We start from the raw sequence: 17,282 nt of genomic DNA, 5'->3' as shown, positions 1-17,282 counted from the left end.
TTTTTTAATTTTTCTGTGAACTATTCTTATTATTTCTCCCTAAACAATTTGTGTTATTTTTGCGGGCTTAGAAAATATTTAAATTGTTCAGCTGTTATGTACATGGAAAAGGTTATGGAGATAATTAACACTAAACATATCTTTAAGCTTAAGATGACCATTGACCGAAAAGTATTTGTGCTAATACAATACAATCTGAGTCTCAGAAACATAGGCATAAGGTCAGATATTCCAGTTTGGCTACTTTTCATGTTATACAACCTGTGGGAGGAACAATAGTTATGCAAGTCTAATTTAAATGAGTTTGAAACTGAAAGTGTTCACTTATAAAACAAGCACTTGGTAGAAGAACAAACACATCTAACAAAATAACATCATCACCTTTGGAAAAAAGACTAAGTTTATTCAACCAAAACAGCCTTGCTTAGAACACGATCTTGACCAGAAGGAATCTAAAATGCATTCTCCTTTGTCTTGGCAGATAAAATGTTCTGTGTGTTTGAATGACTTCATGGATCCAGTGACTCTCTCTTGTGAGCACTCGTTTTGTCGGGAATGCATCACGGGCCACATGCAGGCCAGCCTGGGACCAAGCGCCTGCCCAGAATGCCAAAGGCCTTATACAGAAAAAGACCTGAAATCCAGTCGTTTACTGAGGAACATGACCTCGACAGTGAGAGAGCACCTTGCTGAGAACAGATCCACATCTAAAGAAGGAACACAAGCCTTAAATTGTCCAGAAATGGAAAGGATGCTGATGTGTTCTGAACACGACGAGAAGCTTAAACTATTCTGTGAGACTGATCAGAAGCTGGTGTGTGTCATCTGCAGGGATGGAGACAAACATAAAGGCCACGTCTTTAAACCCGTGAAAGAAGCTGCGCAGATCAACAAGGTAAAACTCTGGCATTTACATAGGAGTCACGTCTGACTTCCTGATGAAAGAACTGCATGTTAGAAGCTCCTTTCTTGCTTTCAAGTGTCTTTCAACCTATGCTATTTGTGAAATGTTATTCATAGCATAATTAGGTTTCTAAATTTGAACCTCAGGCTTGTTTAATTAAAGATATCCACAGAATCGTCTCTGTTTTCTGTCAGTGCGTTTCAAATCATGCCTGGTGATTCTTCTGTAGGGGGAGCTGAAAACTGCTTTAGGTTTTCTTGCCAAAGAAAATGGACAGCTGGACTACATGATACAACAACAGACAACTGAGATCACCAAAACGGAGGTATAAAAGCATATAAACAAAGAGAAAAAATAATGAATGAATTATCTGCACAGCTACCAGGCTCCACATTTTATGACTGTGCTCATCATTTTAGCCTATTTATTAATTTATTAAGAAATACATTAAAACATAATTCATACAAGAATGACTTGAATACACCTCTTCCATGAGAAAATGTATAATTTATTAATTAAAATGAATTTAGATATTTTTGTTTTGCATGAAATATTTAAAAAATTGAGGATGATGGAACTGTCCTGATATTGCAAAATTCTTGTAAAATGTAAATTATATTATTCATTTTTTTCTTCTTCAGGAATTTTACTCCCAAAAAATAACAGTTAATAATTCAGGACATATGTAAAATAAATAAATAATAAATAAATAAAAACAACAACAAACAACAAATAAGGATTGCCATCCTCATTGATTCTGTAACAAACTGCTCTAAGACAGAAGGTTGAAGATCCACACGCAGTATTTATTAAAGGGTAATCCAAAGTCGTAGTCCATAAAACAGGCAAAAGGTCATACACAGGTAGGCAGTTCGAAAAGGCAAACAAAACAGAAGGAACAGGCAAAAGGGTAATCCACGGAGAAGGCAAGAAATCAAAGACCAAGATACATGAAACCAGAGAACCGCTCAGAAATGCAGTTGTGACACTAAATAAGACTTCGCAATGAATGACAGAGTGAACAAGGTATATATAGGCAGAGGTAATGAGGTGATGAGACACAGGTGTAAACAGTGAGTGCTAATGAGTCCAAGGATTATGGGTAATGTAGTTTGTGATGGAATGACAGTCCAGGGTGGAGTGCCCTCTGGTGGTGATCACGGACACTCACACTGATGAATTGTGACAGATACAAATCAAACAAATACATTAGGTTACACAAACAGATATGAATATATTAAACAGTTAGAGCAGATACACTGTAAAAAAATATTTAGGAAAAAAGTTACCTGGTTGCCTTAAAATTTTGAGTTCATTGAAATTGTAATTTTGAGTTAATACATTAACATTTTTTGAGATTCCACAACCTTTATTAAAATATTAGTAAAAGATTTTTTAAGCATATTGGGTAATTGTGTGTTTTATTTCTGATGATGCAGTGAAACATGCCAAATAGTGCTATTTTCATGATTTATCAAATTTTTTATGTGGTTTAGATACAAAAATATTTAGAGTTTCTATTTATTAAACTAATTTCCTTCATTGTATCAACTCAAATTTTTAATTTCAATAAACTTAAAATTTTAAGGCAACCAGGTTACTTACTTTTTTAAGTTAAACCAACAAAAAACAACCAAAATTTTTTACAGTGTAGAAACAGATCCTGAAAATAAGAATGGAAACACAACAAATCACTCATTTACGGCCACTCACAACTCAACATTGTTTCTCTCTCTCTATTTAGGATAAATCCAAAACCTTATCAGCCCAGATCTCTGCTCAGTTTGAAGAAATGCACCAGTTCTTACGACAAAAAGAGGACGAGGTGAAGAAATGGTTGGAGAAGGAGGAGAAGAAAGTTACAGAAGTCATGCAGAAGAATCAGTCTTTGATAAACAAAAGATTTATGGAGAACAAAGAAAAAGAGATAATTCTGCAGTCAGCACTGGAGATTGATCAGTCCGATCACTTTTTACAGGTTAAAACATATTCGATTCAATACTTCTGGTTTTAAAGGATTAAGTTGTTTTTATAAAAACAGTTATCACAATAATTTATTTATAAAACAGACATAGAAGTAATGTGACAATCTATCAGGACTCGTTTTCAGTCATGCTTTATACTGTACAACATAAAGCAAATTAATCATTTGAGTCTGTTTTTGTCTACAGTGGTGGAATGAAAAAGGGTTTCCAATGACAAAGAACATGAAGCAGAAAACCGCAGCGAGACCATCAAATACCCAGTAAATAACATGCAATGCTGTTATTTAGACATATTTCACATGAGTCCGTGTAAATATTTCATAAGGAATTGAAGATTCTGATGCTGACTTGACTTTCTGTTTTAGGTATATGTCAAGGGTGAAAGATCTTGCTGTGCTTCCTGACTCTTTCTCTCTTGGCACTCACCTGCAGTTCTTTGTGTAGAAGGAGATGCTGCAATCCATTAAAGCAGGTGAAGAATATGATAAACATGCATGTTTAAGTGCAACTAGATTTGAATCCCTTTAAGGAAATGCCAGCGCAGTTTTACATGGAGTTAGATTTCAGACATAAAGGTTTCATGAACTGCAGTGTTTTATTGTTTTAGGATGTTTCATAGGGTGCACTTATAATGTTAGAATTATTTTTTACATCCAAAATTGTCATAATTTATAAATAAAAGGCATTTTTCTACTCTGATTTTAGCCTTCTGCTCAGAACCCGTTTTAAGTGCGTGTTCGCTGGGAGACTTCAGTGTACTCTTTTAGCGCATTTTCACAGCTCTCATTGTTAGCTTAAGGTTGAGCATACAAGCAAGCATTGATCTCATCATTGCAACTCAAGTTTTTGTATACTAACGAATGCTTTCATTTTCCCTAACAGTGCAAACGTGATATAGTTAAGAGATTCAAAATGTCACTGATAAACGCGTCACTGATAAACTCCCTGTTTGATTGACAGCTTCAGTGTGTGCTGCTCAAACGATTGCAAAGGGAGCTTTCTTTGATCGCTTTCTATAAAGAATTTAATCTCCGATAAATAACAGATTATTTAGAGAAACAACGCAAGTTGACGTTTAGTCACTGGTTTGATTCACTAATACACAGACAAAGAACATCTGACTGTACATGAATCATTACATTTCAGATCAGGCATTAGAATGAACTTAAACAATGGCTAAGTGGCTAAACGCATCTCGTTGTCATGTAAGAGACCTGTTCATGTTGGACAGACATTTTAATTTTTTTTAATTTTGGCATTTTGTGTCTGTTAAGAGTCACAAAGACACCCTGCATGCCCCCAAACCAGTGTGATCATGGTCTCTTCTATAGTTAAAGGGGGGGTGAAATGCTGTTTCATGCATACTGATCTTTTTACACTGTTAAAGACTTGGAATCCCATACTAAACATAGACAAAGTTTCAAAAGTTAAGGTGGACGTTTGATGGGAGTATTTCTTTGTCAAAAATACTACTTCCGGTTAGTCATAAGTTTCGGCAAGTTTTTTGAGATCATGCGTCCCCATTGACGTTAGTGGGGGCGGAATTTCCTTGTATGGGCCTTACGGACAATTCTACCGGAAGAGCGTGAGAGAGAGAGGGAGAGAGCGAAAGTAACAGGCTACGCCCATCAAAGCGCTGGCTTGTAGGATGCTAAACAGGTGATATAACCAGTAGCTACTGACTTACCCACGGATAGGCCGGCGGTCGATCTGTATTAGCACTTTCCTCACGCGACGGGCGAATCACTTTCCTCACAGAGCGACTCACTTTCCTCACGCGCCAGGCGAATCACTTTCCTCACTGAGCGAATCACTTTCCTCACAGAGCGACTCACTTTCCTCACGCGGCGGGCGAATCACTTTCCTCACTGAGCGAATCACTTTCCTCACAGAGCGAATCACTTTCCTCACAGAGCGACTCACTTTCCTCACGCGGCGGGCGAATCACTTTCCTCACAGAGCGAATCACTTTCCTCACAGAGCGAATCACTTTCCTCACAGAGCGAATCACTTTCCTCACGCGGCGGGCGAATCACTTTCCTCACTGAGCGAATCACTTTCCTCACAGAGCGACTCACTTTCCTCACAGAGCGACTCACTTTCCTCACTGCAGCGCGCTGCTGCACACGTCATTATTTAGCTCCGCTCACATGACACGCCCCCACCCGCTCGGCTTTTTTCGGAAAGACTCGGAACAGCGCATCTTTCTTATATAATTATAAAAAAAATAAAGACTTTTCGGAGATATGCAGGATGCAATGCTACTCTATAGGTACTCAAGATTGACATGACACTGACTGAAACTGAGTGTTTCACCCCCCCTTTAACCTAAAAACTTTACAAGGGATTGCTTTGTAAATTAAATTGAGAATATAACAGATGCCATTTTAAATAGGCTACTGTAGTCTATGAGAGATGCGACGTCTGTGAAAATGCCATGTCAGGCACGCTACAAATATCGATCTTCACAATGCGTGCGCCTCAATCTGCTCCGTCAGTAGTCAGGGCACTGATCAGGGAGTCAGCCTTTTGACTTACCCGTATGTCCTGATCAGTGCCCTGACTACTGAACTAGGGAGCTGATTAAGACGCACCTAATATCCTCTCGTCTCTTTTATGTCTTAAGGGTGTCACACCCAAGCCTCGAAGCTCAGCTCCGCGCAGCCCTGTCTCAAGCCTTAGTTATACTTTCGCCTGTCTCCGCTGTGCGAGCCTCCGCTGACTGCGCGCACTCCTCCCCAAACGGACGAGGCGTTTATACTTGACGCGCTCGCTGTTGTGCTATTCCTTGAAAAATGACAGAGGGCGATTCGGAGTAATTGTATATAAACCAACGCGTCAAGAAGTGGGCTAACGTGCACAGGTGGTGATATTTATTTAAAGAGTTACTTCAGCGATTAACATATGGCTTTGTATCAGTAGAATCCCTGGAGTATATTCAAATGATCGTGCTCCCCCCTCTTATATCCCCCTGAGACGAGAGATTTATGCATTTTATTTCTGGAAAAAATTCCTCTCGTGAGGCAAATTGCCGATATTTGCGTCATGAGAGGAATGATTGCCCAGAGGCTAAAGACTACAGCCAGCAGAGGGAGCCATTTCCGCATGTTTTCAACTCGTGCATGGGGAATGGAGATCACACTTACAGCTCACCTCAGCTACAGGCATTAATTTAAACGGATGCTAAGCAATAAGTGTTTTAACTTCTCAAATTCATTTTTATGAAAGTTAAGCTTTCAAAGGCATGAACTGAAAACGCGTTGTGAATGTATGCCGCGAATTTGGTCGCGATTACCTCAGCTCTCATCACGAGAGCTCATCAACTCATTTATGACGTTAAATGTAATCTGACTCCTAATCTGAGTCTGCTGTGAAACTCACGCGGCAACTCGATCGTTATATTGAACACACACGTTCAGTATTTAATTGTATGAACTCAGTCTCTGTAATCCAGTAGCGGTGGCTTTGGGAATGGCCTCACAGGGCAGCGAAGCATTCTGGGAATTGTAGTCTTTCATCCCCATGAGACAAAAATACATTTTCTGTCTTTTCTCAGTCTAGAAAGCACCAAATTAAAAAATAATTTCACATTTCTACTACATTAATGACCCAGTTTAAATACAGATTCATTTTCCCAGCGCTGAAGTACCCCTTTAAGTACATTTCACCAAAAACCACACCACAAAAGAATCGTGTAAAACTCAGTAAACCTTGGCTTGATATTATTACTTGTGGGGGCCGGTGTGATGAGACGTCATGCTCGGCTAGATTCGCTGAGAACTCGTTCATCTTCAGATGCGGAGCTGCGTGTGTTAAAAAAAATGCGTATTATTCTGTTGTATGGTAATATTTTTGCAAATGTTTCTTAAAAAAATCAATGATATTTGTCCACTGGAACAATTGAGATCACTAAAACGATCACTTTAAATTGAAAACGGTTTACATAAAGCAATTATATTTAAAACAGATGGAATTGGAAATACAGGCCTGCCCCTAATAAAAGCCTGCTTCAAATAAAAGCCGGTTCCCATCGGCAGTTCAGGTAAATAAAGGCCCTGGTCTTTATTTGAGGAATTACGGTATATGACATTTCTAAGAATTTGACACATGGTAGTTCAAGCTAGAATTTTTTTTTTTTTTAAAACATGCTTTTAAAAAAAAAAAACAATCAAAATTTACCATAAAAAAATTACACATGACCAATCGAAATTCAGTATTCAAAATATCACAATAGATATTTAGTCAGTTGCATATTGAACATCAAACATTTTATTAAAGTAAATCAACAATACATTTTCAAACTTTAACCTTTAATTCTCCTACAAATATACACTAAAAATAACACAGTTAAGTTGAAAGAATCAAAAACAAAGAATCAGGGAATCTGTACACTTAGTTTTAATTGCAAAAGTTAAGTTGTTTATGCGTTTAGGTTTAGAAAAAAAACATAACCAGAATGTTCAATGCAAGAACTGCAATAATGTCTCATTCTAGAGTCTCATTCAACAACTGATTCATAATCTAATAATGTTTCTGTCATAATCATAATCTGATGTTTCTGTTTGTGTCTGTGCTGTAGTTCCTGAGAGTTTAACCCTGAAAAACCCTGGCGAGTCATACTTAAAAGTGTCTCCAGGGGGCGCCAGAATCCGACAAGCTGACAGAATGTCTGGCCTGTATAAAGACTTCAATCCAGGAACAGTTTCAGTGGAAAACTTCCAAACTGGCCAGCACTACTGGGAAATAGAGGTCGATAAAAAGCCAGACTGGACTGTGGGAATTAAGATGGGTGCAGAAAAACAGACAACAAAGTCAGCTGAGAGTGAGATCCTGCTCCACCTTAAACACAATAAAGGATACGTCCTGTCCTGTGATGGAAAGGACACTCCATTAAGTACTCGAGACAAACCACAGAAAATAGGGTTGTATCTGGACTGTGACAGAAAGCAGGTGTCGTTCTATAATGCTGACAACATGTCTCAGATGATCCAGATAAACTACAGCTCAAAACAGCCTTGCTGTCTCAGTCTGGTGCCAGGACTTTATCTGGATGGAGCGAATAGTGACCCTCTCACTGTCTGCTCATATGAGTTTAACACTGGCAAACACTAACATGTTATAGCTGCACATTCTTCTAGACATGATATTGTTACTAAACAGCTTTCAAATCACACCGATTGATATCTCTGTCAAAAAAGACGGGATTAAATTAAAAATAATTGGTCTTTCAATTATCTTTCAAAAATATTTAATTGTGTCTCCTAATAACACATCATGATGGCATGAACTAAAATTGTTTAAAAGTATGTTGTGGATGGGAAAAATAATCATTCATATATTTTCTTATTTGGGGTTAGGAGGAAACATACACAAGCATTTGACTTTGACTTGAAATGATCACTGAACAAATAATAATAATAATACAAAAAAACATCAAAATACATCTATACTTGTGTATCGTCATTTAGAATGGACTATTCAAACGTTCAAAAGCCTTCTTTTCTTTAAAAAAGTTTAAAGATCAGATGAAATAAAGTTAGAGAGCTGAAATGACCATGTATGCATCTTATTATTGAGTCATAAGTGGAACTAGTGGATTGAGTCGATGGGTGTGGATATAACCATTCATGCTTATTAAGGTAAATGTCTTCTTTTGTTTATATCATTTTTATATGGAGCACTTGAAAATGAAATATTCACAAACATGAAGATGAGTCTTGCTGTAATCTTCCCTGTTGTGTGTGTTTTATTCTAATACTGTAGACATCTCCATTTCCTCTGGGCGGTCCGAGCCTTTCCTTCCTGCAAAATAATTAAATACAATTTACTGACCTGTCATAAGTTATCATGAGCACAGATGGTAACAGATCAATGAAAATCATCAGATTCTGTCTCAAAACTCACCAGCTCTTCTTGCACAGATGATCTGAAGAAGAATCACAGTAGGAGCAGCAAACGCCGCAATCTCAAGAATAATCATAATCACTACAGGAAAGATAGATGGACAGATGATTAGATAGAGAGAAAGAAGAGAATGAATCTGTGAAGCTGTAAATGACATTTGAAATCAAGAACATAAAACAATGAACTATTTACAAATTTATTGACAATGTCATGATATATCAGCATGAACATGCAAAGACTTTTCATACCTCTGAATAATGATCCATCGTCCATAAAGACTTTATTATCTGATTTTGTGTAAAACGTCAAACAGTTAATACATAAACACTGGAATGTAGAATATTTATGCATTGACAGCATCTAAAACGTACAACCTTTTTTTAAGAAAACATTTCACATGTACAATTATACAAAATTCTTTCAAGTTTTGTATAATGAAATTATGGAATTAATCATTTTAATGTGGGTAAAGCTTTTATTGAAGTCGGATAAATTGTGACAAAAAGTGCCACCACTGAAGTGAGAGAGTAATGCTGTGTGACTGATCCTGTACCTTGTGTTGGAGCTGCTGTAGTTTGGTTTGATTTCTCAGAGTTTGAGCTGCTGACTGGAATCAGTGTTGATGAATCGACTAGAGCTGCAGAAGATCAATGTTCATATGCAGGACATTAACATCATATTTTCATAGTCAATCATTACATCACATTACATGACATGACATATTTGTGATCCATCACTGTGGCAGTCGTTTTGAAGAGAGGTGTGTGTTTCGAAAGCGATTGTTCAGGCCCAAGCCACTGCAATGCAGAGTGTTTTTCTTTTTCTTTTTTAAATATGTGCCTCAGTTAGACAGTTTTAAGGGGCATTGTGGCCCAAGAGGGAAGAGTTCAACAAGAGAACTGTAGCTCAAAGATTTTTCATCCTCATGAAGCTCACTTACTTAAGACAAGGCAAAGAAAAAACAGCCAGACCACATACATGAACGTAAGCCGCTTTAGGATTAGATAGTGAATGTATTTAAATTTACATGAATTAAATTTCAACAATTAGCTAATATATCCACGTCTTGTTTTTCAGAGGCATGTATGTTTTTACATTAATTTTGTTGCTATCCATATTACTAAGGTGTAGACAAAAGAAATAGTGTAGCTATGACAACATCATTGATGAACTTGCTTCCAAAGAACAAGAAATTCTGTTCAGTGAATAATGGAGGCGGGTAGTAAGAATTCTCTCATGGCGTCTTTATGCCAAGAAATGACCCAGCGGTTATAATAAAAGCCTCATTTATTTGAGAGTGAAACACACTAGAAACCTTCAGTTTGTCCTGAATTAAATACTTTATTAATCATCATGTCATGTCTCTGTTTCAGAAAAAGTGTACTTAAAATTAAAATATAAAAAATTTTGTTCAATTTTTTTTTTTACCTAAATCCTTGACAGTAATTGTGGCTGAGGCCTTCAGTTGATTGTTCTGAGTAAGCTGACATCTCCACTCTCTGTTGTGATCTTCATTCAGGAGTGTTGTAGTCAGAGTGCTGGTACAGTGTGTTGAGGAGAATAATATCTGATATCTGGAGTCTGTCATCAGATTAACATTAGCCTGATTCACCCACATCAGCTGAATTCCCTCAGAAAGGACCAAAGTATCACAAGGGAAATATGAATACAACTGACAGGAGAGAGTCACAGATCTGCCGGATCTGATCTCAGACTGTGAGGAGGATGAAGAGACTGAAACTGAAAATAAGACAGAAATCACATGACAGACTTCACTCTTTTCATTACATGTGCAAGTTTAAAGGAAGAATTTGGCATTTTTAAATTGCCCTAAAATTACCATGAAGAAAATGCAGATAAACAGGTGCATAATTTCCTTGTTGTTGTCCATTCACATATTGTCTGCAGGTGTAAAGCCCATAATCTTCTTGAGTGGCGTTCTTGATGTTCAGAGAGCAGTCAGACCCCACACTCAGTCTCTCTCGTCTCTCTGTGTCATTCTTCTTTATCCCTCCATTAATCAGTTCAACTGTCTGTGATGAATCTCTGTTATAGTTCCATGTAGTTGATGTGCAGTCAGAAAGAGCATTATTACAGGGCAGACGGACATTTTCACCAGAAGTGCTGAACACATCAGTTTTGTTTGCTCCAATTATACCTGAAGTACAGTAAATTTGAGTGATAATTTTTTAATAAATCTAAATAAATTGAAAAGTAAAAAAACACCACGAGATCACAACTAGCGGTGTAAATCGGACAGTTCATCACGATACGATATGATATCGATTCTGTCAGTCAGCGATGCGATATTTGCCGATACCTCTAAAAAATTCCACGATCCAATTATGTTCCGATTCGATTCAGGGCTACATCAATCGATTTATCGATATTTAGATATTATGTGCCCGGCTTACACTACCAGTTATATTTTACTTTCCTCAATTCCATGTTTTCCTTTCAGATGCGCAGACAAGTTTGTAGTATTTCAGCTGGAACTGGCAAAGTTTACAAATAACGTGAGAATTCTTTGCTTACAAAATGTTTCCAAACCCATGATTTGTGTCCTACAGCAGGCACAAACTTTTCTGCATCTGTCTTTTCTCTGCTACAGCTGCTTTGATTCTGCATCGCATTCACAATCTGACACTCAGGACTGTGGAAGCTTATGTGTAGCAAATTTGCAATGCAATATGCAAAATGGCAATGCATTTCAGTATTTAAATTGACATTTTCCATAACATATGTGCAACAATTAGTGCAAAATGATAATATATATATTTTATATATATATATATATATATATATATATATATATATATATATATATATATATATATATATATATATATATATATTAATGCTTTATTAAAATGCATTACAGAAATGATTAGATGTGTTTAACATGTTCAAGCAAAAATTGTAGCAAAATGAAAATGCAATCCGAGCAGATCAAGTCTCCGCTCCGCCCTGTCCATCATCGAACCACTGGTGTGAAACCCTAACATCAGCCGCATCAGCCAGACACACCAGTCAGAAACTGTTGCCTGATGTAACATTCTCCTCTCCAGCCAGTTCTGTACATCTTCCTCCTCCTCTTTACTACTCACTAAAATCAGACACATTTTCTTACCACTCAGTAACATCAGACAACTACTAGAAATGTAAACGGTGCTTGCAGTGGCAAAACCTGTCACTCGGCTGCTATGGGTGTTCTGGGTGGTTGCTAGGCAGTTGCTAGGGTGCTCTGGGGGTTGTTGGGGTGTTGCTATGTGATTGCTAGGGTATTCTGGGTGGTTGCTAGAGGGTTGCTAGGGTGTTCAGGGTGGTTGCTAGGGTATTGCTAGGCGCTTGGGTATTCTGGTTGGTTGTGGGCGGTTTGCTTTGGTGTTTTTGGTGGTTGCTAGGGCATTGCTTGTCGGTTGCTAAGGTATTCTGGGTAGTAGCTAGGCAGTTGCTAGGGTGTTCTCGGGGTGGTTGCTAAGGTATTCAGGGTAGTTGCTATGGTGTTGTTAGGTGGTTGCTACACTGTAAACCCTAATAAGTTGAGAATACTCAAATGATTTGAGGAAAGTGATTCCCTCAATTCAATTGAGTAATGGAGTCTCCTAAAACTTGAATATTTAAGTTTACTTAACTTGGTGCTCACTTTCACTGTACTTAAATTGTTAAGTTCAAAAACTGGCTACACCAGTTCAGTACACCATGCTGGGTACAACCAATCAAAACTCCCCCATTGGTCCCAACATGCATTGCGGCATGAATAAATTATGCGTCTGAATTGTGACACATTTTCTTTGAATTCTTACTATTTGCTGTTACTTTTGCTGTTTTGTTCTGATGTTTTTGTAGCTTGTTTTATGTTCAGAGTTGATCTGTTTATCAGAATTTTTTCACCTTTGTAAAAAGATTTTTGTCACCATTGTAGAGATTCATACGCAGATTAGTGATGTGTGTATGTGTCTAACTAATGCCATAGATTTAAACATTTTGTGCACATAAAAAAAAAAAAAATAATTATATTAGCACAATAGTGACGATTCTAGTATTATTAATATTTCAAAACTATTAATAACTGCTTTGACATCCAAAGCATTGGACTCTGCACAAGATCAGGGATTCTGCCTATACATGATGATGTTATTATCATCATCAATGAATAAACAACACAACTTGATGATATTTTCTCTTGGCTTTTTGTTACTTAACATATGTCTCACAAACACAAAGCAGCCAGAGAAACACTAATAATACATTAATATTTGTCAAGAGCCCAACTAAAGCAAACACTTATCTCCATCATGGTGACTTCCAACAAAACTATTATGTTCATTAAAACAAAAATAAAGTCAATTTGGTTATAAGTTAGTTCACGTATTATTGTTAGGTTTAGTAACTTGCACACAATGAAAAAGTCTCCATCTTAATTTGAATCAGCAACAAGCAACAGATGAGGCGAAAAGGACCGCCTTTTGGAAATGTCCTCCAATCAGTGAATTCGTTCTCTTGTTGCTAGACAGAACTCCTTGCATGGCCAATCACATCAAAGATTTTGAGTTCATACAACTTGAAATCTTAAAGGGTTACTTCAGCGATTAGCATATGGCTTTGTATCAGTAGAAACCCTGGAGAATATTCAAATTATTGTGCTTTCCCCCCTCATATCTCCCTGAGATAAGAGATTTATGCATTTTATTTCTGGAAAAATTCCTCCTATGATGCAAAATGACGATTTTTGCATCATAGGAGGAATGTTTGGCCAAAGGCTAAAGACTACAGCCAGCAGAGGGAGCTATTTCCGCATGTTTTGAATCCGGCATTGGGGGATGGGAGATAACACTCAGCTTGCAGGGAGAGCTCAGCTTGCAGACAGGATCATTTAAACGGAGCTATGGTGAGCAATGTAAGTCTTTTAACTTCTCATATTCATTTCTATTAAAGTTAAGCTTGTAAAGGCATGAACTGAAACGCGCCAGACTGAAGTCGCGTTGTGAATGTATGCCGCGAGTGTAGTCGCGATTACCTCAGCTCTCATCACTCCTGCAGTTAGTGCTCAGTGCTGTGATACTCGCGCGGTGACTCATTATATTGAACAGACACGTTCAGTTTTTAATTGTAGTGTCTTCTCTAACTCAGTCACTGTAATGAAGTTGGTGGCGTTGGGAATGGCCTCACAGGGCAGCGAAGCATTCTGGGAATTGTAGTCTTTCATCCCCATGGGACAAAAATAAATTTTCTGTCTTTTCTCAGTCTAGAAGACACCAAATTCAAAAATAATTTCACATTTCTACTGCATTGATAACCCAGTTTAAATACAGATTCATCTTCCCAGCGCTGAAGTACCCCTTTAAGTTTATGCATTTTGTAGGTTAATAAGTTATACTAACTTATATGACTGAGTTTAGACTAAACTAGTAATATTTAGTCAAGTTTACTTGATTTGTTTAAGTAAAGACAACATTAGGGTTTACAGTGTAGGGAAATACTGTCATTGCTAGGGTGTTGCTAGGCAGTTGCTAAGGTATTGTGGGTTGTTGCTAGGTTGTAGGTAGGTGGTTGCTAGGGTGTTCTGGGTGGTTGCTATGGTGTTGTTAGGTGGTTGCTAGGGTAATCTGTGTCATTGCTAGGTTGTTGCTAGGCAGTTGCTAAGGTATTGTGGGTTGTTGCTAGGTTGTAGGTAGGTGGTTGCTAGGGTGTTCTGGGTGGTTGCTAATGTATTCTGAGTGGTTGCTATGGTGTTGCTAGGCAGCTGGTAGTTGTCACAGATGTTCTTAGCCTGATTTAGCACGTAGCTAATCACTTTCAGAATGAAAGCGAGGGCGTCAAGGTGTGCCAGGTTTTGGAAACTCATGGCAGCAGCAGAAATTTCCTCTAATGATATATTGTCATGTTTAGCAAAACATATCAAAAGGTTTTATTACTTTATTCTCTTTAATTAGGTGCTCTTGATGAGGCTTTGGGAAATACAAGCTGGAGGAACTGGTTTGCGTACATCTCCCGCTTACTGTTTCGCTTGAGCCACTTTAAAAGCCTATTTCGGCTTTAAACTGACCACACGGACTAAATTGATAATCTTCTGTTAACCTGACCTCCAAATCGAGTAAACAAAGCAAAAAAGAAACCAGATCGGACATTGCTGACAGCGATTCCTGCGAGCTCAATATGGCGGGGATTGCTAAACTACTGGATGAACATCGTCAGGCCCTCTCGTCCGAATTTAAGTCGACTATATCGTCACTCGAGGCCAAGATCGACTGCGTTCAAACTGCAGTATCTGACCATTCCTACAAGATTGCCTCCCTTGAGACAAATGCCAATGCTCTGGATCAACGCATGCTTGCGCTGGAAGCTACTTGTACCGCTCTGTCTGACAGCAACGCTAAACTACTAGCTAAAGTTTCGGATCTTGAATCTTGCAGCCGCCGCAATAACATTCGCATTGTTGGCCTACCGGAATCGATTGAGGGTCCCCGTCCTTCTGCCTTTTTCTCTCAGCTCTTAGTTGATGTTTTGGGAGAGGATGTTTTGTCTTCTCCACAGGAGATTGATCGGGCCCATAGGGCTCTCGTCAGCAAACCCGCGGCCGGAGAGAGGCCGCGCGCTGTCATCATCCGGCTTCATCGCTATCAGCAAAAAGAGTGGATTATCCGCGAGGCTCGAGTTAAAAGAGGCAAGTTGCTGTTTCAAGGCAGCCCGATCGCCATACATGAAGACTATGCACCTGAAGTGATGGCACAACGGTCTAAATATCGGCGGGTGATGACAGATCTGTACAACCTGGGATTTAGACCAACCCTACTATTCCCTGCGAGGCTATCCATCAGGACCAGAGATGGGAGCAAAAGATCGTTCTCATCGGTGAATGAGGCTGAAGAGTACGTGACATCTGTCCGGGCCGACTTTCCTTTGGAATGAGATTAGTTCCATACGCTTTTTTTCCTCTTTAACATATACGCATCTCAAATATGTATAGGCCTACTGCATATAATGTGCTTTTGTTGGTATATGAGACGTGCGCATGTATACTTTAAGATATTTTATGGGACTGGTCCGAACCAGACCATTGGTTTAACAGTCATGTTAACTTTGAATTCATATTTCACATTAAGTTCAATGGATGGCTCACTGAGGGGCTGTACATCTTGTTCGTGTTTCATATGTAGATGCTGGCAGTTTGTTTAATTTTTTTTTTTTTTATTATTATTTTTTTTTAAATGAATTATTTTTAATCATTTAATGCAACAGGACTTTGTTGATTCTTCTTTTAATTTGACAGTGGGCCATTTGCTCCATTTACACTAATGCAGTGTTGGGCTTATATTATGACAGTTTTACTGTTTATTTAAGTTCTGTCATTGATCTAGACTGGACCACTGGTTAAGGGACCACGTTAACTTTTAATTTTAGGTTTAATTTTACTTTTAATGTATGCCTCTTTAAAAGGTTGCTTATTTTGTTTAGGTTTCACCTAGGTGCCTTGCTTTGTTAATAATTCTAATTCTAATAAAATTCTAAACCAGCAGCTCATTTGCGTCCTAACAACAGGATGAAGTTCGTGTGGTTATTTACACGTGTGTGTGAATGCTCTAATTATTGATAACATGGGGAGATTGACCTAGAGAGAGATAAAAGTGGTAGAAGATGTGGAGCCTGAGTGCTCAGTCAAGTCAAGTTTTTCTATTGGGTGGGTTTTTTCACAGTGTTTCCTGTAATTTTTTTTTTTTTTTCCTTTGTTCATTTTCCTCTCCCTCTTTTTTTGCATCCTCCTCACTCTTCATCCAACTTTCCTTCAGTATTGGCCTTACCAGAATTCATTATGATTTTAATTTGGTAAAATGGCTAGTATCGCTATGAAGACAGGTCAGAGACTACGTCTGGTCTCATGGAATGTCAAAGGACTGAATAATAATGTCAAGGCTGGTAAGGTGTTATTGCATTTACAGCACCTAAAGACTGACATTATGTTTCTGCAGGAAACACACTTGCGAACTACAGATTTACTACGCATCAAGAGAGCCTGGATGTGTCACTTGTATCATTCCAAATTCTCTCAGAGATCCCGTGGGGCTGCTATCATTATACATAGGAAGGTCATGTTTGAAGAGACCAATACCATCTCTGACCCTAATGGCCGTTTTGTGATGGTCTCAGGTAAACTTTGTAATGTACCAGTCATTTTAATTTCAATTTACGCTCCTAACTGGGACGACGACAAATTCTTTGTTACGTTTTTTTCAAGCCTTCCAAATGTTGATGATCACCATATAATTATTGGGGGTGATTTCAATTTGGTCCAGGATGTTTCACTTGATAGATCTTCTCCTAAACAATCTGTCTTATCTAAATCAGCCAAAGTAATATCAGAGTATGCCTCTCAGCTGGGACTCTCTGATCCCTGGAGATTTAAGCATCCTCAGATAAAGTTTTTTCATAATTTTCACACGTACATCATACATTTTCAAGGATTGATTTCTTCCTCTTGGACAACAAAT

The 17,282-nt window shown here is 38.1% G+C and overlaps 2 protein-coding genes across 2 annotated transcripts; one reads left to right on the top strand and one right to left on the bottom strand.

Annotated features, from left to right (window-relative positions):
* The first annotated feature begins 349 nt into the window (after positions 1-349).
* On the top strand, positions 350-8,099 carry trim108 (tripartite motif containing 108). Its single transcript, XM_067448826.1, is given in 6 exon segments — positions 350-895; positions 1,134-1,229; positions 2,649-2,882; positions 3,076-3,149; positions 3,255-3,361; positions 7,469-8,099. Coding segments are annotated over 6 exon segments (1,482 nt in total). The 5' UTR covers positions 350-457; the 3' UTR covers positions 8,002-8,099.
* Positions 8,100-8,635: 536 nt separating this feature from the next.
* Positions 8,636-11,915, bottom strand: LOC137083923 (obscurin-like). The gene is made up of 7 exons (XM_067449860.1): positions 11,777-11,915; positions 10,634-10,951; positions 10,222-10,533; positions 9,347-9,430; positions 9,042-9,080; positions 8,794-8,874; positions 8,636-8,691 (listed from the first exon to the last, which is right to left on the bottom strand). The coding sequence occupies exons 1-7, from the start codon at positions 11,913-11,915 to the stop codon at positions 8,636-8,638; spliced, it is 1,029 nt and encodes a 342-aa protein (XP_067305961.1).
* Between the last annotated feature and the right edge of the window lie 5,367 nt (positions 11,916-17,282).

The sequence above is a fragment of the Pseudorasbora parva genome, chromosome 7, assembly GCF_024679245.1.
Source record: "Pseudorasbora parva isolate DD20220531a chromosome 7, ASM2467924v1, whole genome shotgun sequence".
NCBI classification, from domain to species: Eukaryota; Metazoa; Chordata; class Actinopteri; order Cypriniformes; family Gobionidae; genus Pseudorasbora; species Pseudorasbora parva.
This window is presented reverse-complemented; position numbering and strand designations above follow the sequence as displayed.